This window comes from Papaver somniferum, chromosome 7 (genome assembly GCF_003573695.1).
Source record: "Papaver somniferum cultivar HN1 chromosome 7, ASM357369v1, whole genome shotgun sequence".
Taxonomy (NCBI): Eukaryota; Viridiplantae; Streptophyta; class Magnoliopsida; order Ranunculales; family Papaveraceae; genus Papaver; species Papaver somniferum.
Genome location: NC_039364.1, coordinates 190584670 through 190592478, shown reverse-complemented (window position 1 = coordinate 190592478; position 7809 = coordinate 190584670). Strand labels below are relative to the sequence as shown.

The following is a 7809-nucleotide window of genomic DNA, read 5'->3' as shown; positions in this document are numbered from 1 at the left end:
GAACCTACAAATTGTAATGGATGACTCTTTGGGAATCACCTACCCGTGTAATTACAACTTAATTTTAATAATATCTTATGCTTCAAAAAAAAAAAAAAGAAAAAAAAAGAAAGAAAAAAAAAAGAAGGTAAAACATCTTTGCTAAGCACCACATAAAATCGAGATTAAACTTCAGCTTAAACAGGCTCCGGTAAAAAAAGCAGGTTAGTACAAACTATACTATATTGTTCCTGGATGTATCTTATCATGAAAGATTAGTAATTTATTTATGAATACAAAGGCCTCGAAGTTTGTGCAGGGGTCTCTGTATATCTTTTCTCTTACCGCCTCTATAACTGTGTCGATTCCCACTCCTTTCACCTCCTCATTCACATTCATTCATACGTCTCCTTTTTCGCTATTCAATCCTTCTTCTTCCTCCTCATCAATTTTCATACTTCCCGAACTGCCCTTCCACCATTACCGTTTTCCGTTATTTTCTTCATAATCATCACTAACATCTCCAATGGATACTTCTCATCAGAACTGGCTAGGATTTTCTCTATCTAACGCACAGTATCATGAACATACATCATCATCACCATCAGTAGTACCAGATCATCATCAACAACAACAACAACAGTTCTTTCAAACACTGAATGCAACTTCTTTCCCTAGAGATGAAAATGAGAATGACGGGTCAACTAATCTATCTATGTATAACTTTGATCGGAAACTTGAAGATTTTCTTGGTGTTTCTTCTACTAATAATACCCATGAATCTGCAGACAACAATAGCAACAAAAACAACAACAGCACAAACAGTTGTACTGCTGATCAGTATGGGATTATGACTTATGATTCAGAGTTGAAAACAATTGCTTCTTGTTTCTTACGTGGGTATACTACTGATAATAATCACTATCAAAACCCTAGTCTTGATCATCATGATTTGGAAACTACAAACAGTACCGGCACCACCACTGCCATGGTTGCGGCACCACTCCCCGTGGCGGTTACTTCTGACGCCGTATCGAAAAAATCTGTTGATAATTTCGGTCAAAGAACTTCGATTTACCGTGGAGTTACCAGGTAAATATGGTGTATAACACGGAATGAGGCTATTCTTTACCGAGTAGAACTCATTTTAGATTTTCTGTAGGAAGTATGAATAAAAGTCGTTCCCATTACTTTTTTACATTCATGGTGTGGGTTAATATTATTGCTAACGTGCACTGTCGGTGAATATTACTAATTGTTTTTCTTTTCATTATCGTAAAATTAGACTTGACGCCAGTACTGAGTTAACTCGTTTCTGAATTAGTATATTTAGTAGCTAAATTCAAGATGTTATGTGGTGGTGATGGTATTTTTGCTAAGCCATGGTGGTGTTTTTGTGGTTCATTTTTTGCAGGCATAGATGGACAGGAAGATATGAAGCTCATCTGTGGGATAATAGTTGTAGAAGAGAAGGCCAAAGTCGGAAAGGAAGACAAGGTAAGATTAATTGTTCTTCAGATTAGTTTGAATTTCGGTCCGTCTACTACTCCTTAGTCCTTAAGGATTGTCAAGCAGGAGCAATTTTCTTTTTTTTAGTATTTGCAAATGGCAGTAGCAAGAAATTGCAAAACCTCATCTTGGACTCTTGGGACCGAATGAAGCATCTTTGACCATAACTATATTTTGTATTTTGAATACGCCTCTAGAGTTGCACGTTTAACATTAACTACCTGATGCCAGACGATCTAAGCAAGTATCTTGTCTGAAAAAGTTGGTCTCTGAAATCTGAATGAAAATTGAAAACGTACGTTTAAGGAATGTATAGCTTTCTTTTTCAAATCCCTAGGTAGAAGAAAATCCAATGGTTTCAAATTCTCTGAATGGCTTAATAAATAGGTCTTCTGTAGTGCGGTGCGCATTAGATTTTGTACAGTCATTTTGCTATAATGCGCATTTAATGTGTTTCTGATGGTATCTTGTTGTTGTTTTGTCATTGTTACCATTGTTGGATTGACGACATTGCCCTTCATTTATCTCCTCAGTTTATCTTGGTAAGTCCTCCTTTCAAACTAGTACTACAATTTTCTGAAATCTGTTGTATTTTCATTTTGATTGTAATTGTGGTTTTGATTTCTTTAGGTGGTTATGATAAAGAGGATAAAGCAGCAAGAGCTTATGATTTAGCAGCTCTAAAATATTGGGGTCCAACCACAAGTACGAACTTCCCGGTATATACTCAGGCATATTGAAAATTTGAACCATTTACACTATCTTTGAAATTATTTTTGATTAGTTTTCATCGAATTCAAACTGATAATATCCTGTAAAGTGTGTTTAATCATATGGTCCTATCCTATGTGTTCTATACTCCTAGGTTACAAATTATGAGAAAGAAATTGAAGATATGACAAATATGACCAGGCAAGAATTTGTTGCATCCCTAAGAAGGTACATGTATTTTTATGTACAATATTGTTTATTCACTGCTTTTGTCTCTTTGACTTTGCATGAAAATGGGTAAAGAGGGAGTTTTTCATTGTTTTTTTCATGGATTATTCACCTCTTTTTTTTTCTTTTCTTGTATAGAAAAAGTAGTGGGTTTTCTAGAGGAGCTTCAATATATAGAGGAGTGACAAGGTTTGTTACCAATTTCTTTTATTCTAAATTAAGAAATTAATTCTTTTTTGTTCTAGCTAAAATGGGTTCTAATTGCTTTGTTAATGTTTCTTTAGACATCATCAACATGGTAGATGGCAAGCAAGAATTGGAAGAGTTGCAGGGAACAAAGATCTTTACTTGGGAACTTTCAGTAAGTTAATCCAAAAAAACCTTTACATCTTTGTTGCCAGGTTTGAGTAAGCAACCTAAATTTTTTCCCTGAGAACAATTTTGAGGCTTTAATAACAACAATAGTAGAACTCGGTAACTTGATAATAATAATAATAGTAATAGTCAACAAGAGGGGAAAAAAATTGAATGAAAATGTTTTCTCAATTATTAAATGCCGTTTGCATTAAGATTCACTGTTACTGTTTATCTCTGTCTATGATTTGTTTACTGACCAAAATGTTAATTTATGAAAGAATCATGTAATAATTTAAGTATCTTGTCAGAGTATATTTAAAAAACATAAAAAGGATAAAATGGTGGTTGTGCTTGGAGATCTAGTAGGATTCTTTCAATGATATCAATAGTGATATATGAACAGGCAGAATTCAATATTCATGCACTAAATATGTTACTTTGACTGAAGAATAGTTCAAAATTTCAGAATTTGTTTGATAATTGTATGTTTTGAAGTTGATATTCATATTTTTGTTTTGTAAAACTTGTGTTAATTAATGGAATAGGTACCCAGGAAGAAGCAGCAGAGGCCTACGACATAGCTGCGATAAAGTTTAGAGGCCTGAATGCTGTAACAAACTTCGATATGAGTCGATATGACGTAAAAAGCATTGCTAATAGTAATCTACCTATAGGAGGAATTACAGGATCATCATCTAAAACAACTAAAGCTATTATCAACTCAGACTCAATCTCAGATGATCGAAGTAACGATGGCGGTCATTCAGACGATCGAGATTTCTCGTCAACAACACTTAGCTTTGGTTTACCAATTAAGCATGATCCATCATCAACAGATTATTGGTCTCTTGTAAATGGGTCTGGTCAAAATAATGGGGTGACAAATATACTTCATCAACAAACAAGTCCTCATGATCAAAGAAATATTGCTGGTAACATGTTTTTCAATGGCGGATTTGTTCATCAACTACAACAACAAGAACAACAGTGTGTAATGTCATCATCCTCGCCTATGTCTTATGATGGTTCTGCTGCTGGTTATGGCGGAGAGTGGGTACTTGCACAACCTCCTCTTGTTTATCAGACTGGAAAACCTAATCTGTCAGTGTTTCAGACACCCATTTACGGAATGGAATGATCACAAAAGCTAGACAAGGAAAACTGCAGAATAAGAGAGATGAAGAATCCATGACAGTAGTTGTAGTGTAGTGGCAGTACTATTTGGTAATGCGAGCATCCAAGTAGGTCAAGTTTTTCTTGAAACATAAGAGCTGACAACAAAGAAAGAAAGAGATGGGTTGATTAGAGCATGCTGCATAACTGATAGAGACTAACAATAATCAATGTTAGGTTTGGATGTTTTTGTTGGATTATGCTTGTCCCATTTTGAGTTTTTAACTTTCACTACTCGCATGATGTGATTTATTATATTTTGGAAATGGGTAAAAGGAATCCTTTTAGAGCAAGTCTTATGGTGGAATCCAACCTATTCCAAGTGTGGAAAATTCATGGAATGTCAAGTCTAGTGGCTTTTAAGTTGGGGTTTTCCACAGAAAATCCAAGCAACGTTCCATGGTTTGGTGGAAGGGTTCGTGGAATCCATCGAAACGCCAATAAGAATGGCGTTGAACGCCAATAAGATTGGCGCGGTAGAGGACAAGAAACGCTAATATGAATGGCGCTTAACGCTAATCAAAATAGCGTAAGTCAAGCGCTGAAAAGAATGGCATTCAGCGCTATTAAGATTGGCGGTTTTCAGCGCCAATCTTAATTGCGCTAACCACAAAAAACATCCAGGAGCCACTCCACTTCCCCAATCCTATACTTAGTTTTTTTTTTCTACTCTCTCATTTTTTTCCTCTTGAACAAACTAGTTTTTTGGTTTCATATATTGAATTGAATTGAATCAAATCAAAAATAAGATAAAATTGATTGATACTAAAAAATACTTCAGCTACATTGATTCCACTACATCAAATTGCAAAAAAAAAAAAAAAAACATAATTGAAGCTACATAGTTCCATAAGCTACATGGTTTCATATATTGAAATGACGAACATTGCTAGTGCTAGGATAACCAAGTGTTCTAGGAGGATAATCATGTTTTTCCAAAATCTTATTTTGTTTATCCAACATAAATTGCTGCTTCCATTCCGGCAAGGTCTCAACCACCACATCCAACACTTCGAGTTCATGTTTCTCCAAAGCCAAATCCACGGATTTCTTTTTTGTCTCTGCAATAGTTAATAGATATTCTTCTTGTCCATCCAATCTTGCCATCTTCTTTGTATTCTCTTCACTAAAATGTTTCAAAATACGCTTTGTTCCATCGTTGATGGCCGATAGCTCTGAAGCTTCCCTTTGTTGAGCCCTTTTCCCCGTTGGTCGACGAGGGCCATCCTTTTCATGCCATCTTGGGTCGCTTCTTGCGGGAGCACTACTTGTTGAAGCATTAACACTAGGAGCATCTGATTCGTCTTCCACATTTTGAGTAGGATCAATTTATTCGGGATTGAATCCGAGAACATGGGCTTTGAAAAGTCGGTACACCTCTTCATTTTGAAAAGGTTTTCCCTTGCTAACCTTACTATATTCCAATCTAGCTTTTCTCTCCTACAAAAAACAAACAAAAACTCAAGTTAAAAATCCTTCAATAAAATAAAATGATATACATTAAGAAATCTTAATAAAACTTACAAGACCATCAATTCCGCATCCGCTTGCATTGTTTCTATGCAAATTTCTTAAGATACCAACCCATTTTTTGACATCTTTTTTCAAGGTACCAAATCTATTTTGCAACTTATGAACAGTTCTGTCATTTTTATTCCCAAAGCTGCTTACATATGTATCGAATACCCGCTCCCAAAACTGGTTTGATTTTTGATCAACTCCGGCAACACCATCAAGTGTAATGCTTATCCAAGCTTTGGTGATTGCAACATCTTTGGGTGTAAGATATTTTGCCATGGTTAAAAAAAAGTCTGAATTGCAATGAATTTTAAGAAGATGGAGAAAAATCTAGAGAAGATGGAGAAAAATCTAGAGATTGAATGGTTTTGGTCTGAGCTGAGCTGAGAAGTGATCAATTTATAGGGAACATTTCGAATTCAAAAAAATAGCCGTTGAAACGCTATTGTTACTGGCGCTTCTTTGCGAGTCGTTGATTAGAAGGAGCCGTTACAAATCTAATGGTTAGGAATGAAACGCAATTCTTATAGCGTTTGGCGCTATTCTTAATAGCGCTAAACGCTATTCTTATTTGCGCTTTTCTTGAAAAACATCCAGAACCTACGCCAATTCCTCAAGTTCCATACTTAGTTTTTTTTCTTCTCTTTTGAAAACAATGAAAACCATAAATTCAAAACAATGAAAACCATAAATAATACAATGAAAATCTTAATATTTCTTAATTTACGAAAAAAAGACTAAAGATGTTCGAAATCTTACGAAAAAAAAAAACTAAGGATTGCAACCAAGTTCATTCGAAATCTTACGAAAAAAGATTAAAGATGTTCTTCGAAATCTTACGAAAAAGACTAAAGTTGTTCTTCTGGTGGGTAAACATCGGTAGGATCGAATTCACCATCTGAACCGTCAAGATCATCTGGTGGCGGAGGGGGAGATTCTGGTGGCATTTCACCGTATCTGAGACCTAGTCCATGTCGTATCCAAATATGTTGAACAAGATCATTGCGGAGTTGGAGATATGCCTCATCATTCCTTAACTCGTGGTATGACCTCAGTATTCCAGTAACCTGTCGTATTGGTTCTTTCACGACTTGACCCCAATCTAAGTTACGTTTTTCATTCTCAATGACCATGTTATGCAAAATCAAACAAGCCTTGATAATAAAGTTTATATCCTCCTTATCCCAATATATTGCTGGCTTTTTTGTTATTTGGAACTTATTTTGGAGAGTTCCAAAAGCCCTTTGAACATCCTTTCTCTTCGCTTGTTGGTATCTATTGAACAACGTATTGGCTGGCTGATTTGGAAGAAGAATTTTGAATGACTGCACAATAAAAGACAATCGTGGATATATATTATCCGCCAAGTAGTAACCCTTGTCGTAGTTGTGGCCATTGATGCGGTAATTACAAGGAGCTGTTAAACCATTAACCATCATATCAAAAAGTGGAGATTGAGCCAAGACGTTCAAGTCGTTGTTCGACCCTGGAGTTCCAAAGAAACCATGCCAAAACCACCGATCATATGATGCCACAACTTCTAAGATGATGGTAGGTTTTTTCTCATGTCCACGGAACGTACCTGCCCATGCTGTTGGACAATTCTTCCACTGAAAATGCATACAATCAACACTTCCAAGCATTCCAGGAAACCCTCTAGCTGCATTTTCTGCCAATAATCTTTCCGTGTCTTCTCTTGTAGGAAGTCGCATATACCTTGGACCAAAGTGCCGAACAATTACCCTAGTAAACCTCTTGACATACAAATAGACGGTCGACGCTCCCATACAAACATAATCATCTGTGCTATCAGCGGCTATGCCTTTATACAAACATTTCATTACGGCATACATCTTCATGTGGGGAGAGTGGCCAAGTTTTCCGGTGCAATCAACTTGGAAATCAAAAGCAGGATCCGTAACAACTATTTCACTTAGAATACGTAAGAAAAGAGGTCGATACATACCCAAACTTTGGTGGAACTTCTTAGGTCCCCAAGTAAAGTTAGGTCCAAAGTAGTCATGCATCATCCTTGCATATCCATCCTCTCGTTGCCTGTCCACCATTTGTCGCGTCAATACTTCTTGAGGCACCGGTTGGAAGAGCCTATGCATTCTTTGAGTCATATACTGCTACAACACAATTGCTCTCTCCCCGCTATCATCACCAATGCTAAGATCGATACCATACGTCATTAGTACATACCTCCTTAGCGGATTTTCATCGTCTATATTGCACCTATAAACAAAACTCAAATAATGTAAGCATTCCAAGATTTTTGAATCCATACAAAAGAGAAGACATTCATGCACACATTCATTAAAGAAAAGACAT

The 7809-nt window shown here is 36.2% G+C and overlaps 2 protein-coding genes across 2 annotated transcripts; one reads left to right on the top strand and one right to left on the bottom strand.

Annotated features, from left to right (window-relative positions):
* The first annotated feature begins 351 nt into the window (after nt 1–351).
* Nucleotides 352–4250, top strand: LOC113293234 (AP2-like ethylene-responsive transcription factor AIL5). Its single transcript, XM_026541933.1, has 8 exons — nt 352–1071; nt 1394–1476; nt 2022–2030; nt 2119–2207; nt 2354–2427; nt 2566–2616; nt 2712–2788; nt 3330–4250. Exons 1-8 carry the CDS (start codon nt 506–508, stop codon nt 3920–3922), a joined length of 1542 nt encoding a protein of 513 aa, XP_026397718.1. The 5' UTR covers nt 352–505; the 3' UTR covers nt 3923–4250.
* Nucleotides 4251–6323: 2073 nt separating this feature from the next.
* Nucleotides 6324–7541, bottom strand: LOC113295718 (putative nuclease HARBI1). The gene has a single exon (XM_026544044.1). The coding sequence runs from the start codon at nt 7539–7541 to the stop codon at nt 6324–6326; it is 1218 nt and encodes a 405-aa protein (XP_026399829.1).
* Nucleotides 7542–7809: the final 268 nt, after the last annotated feature.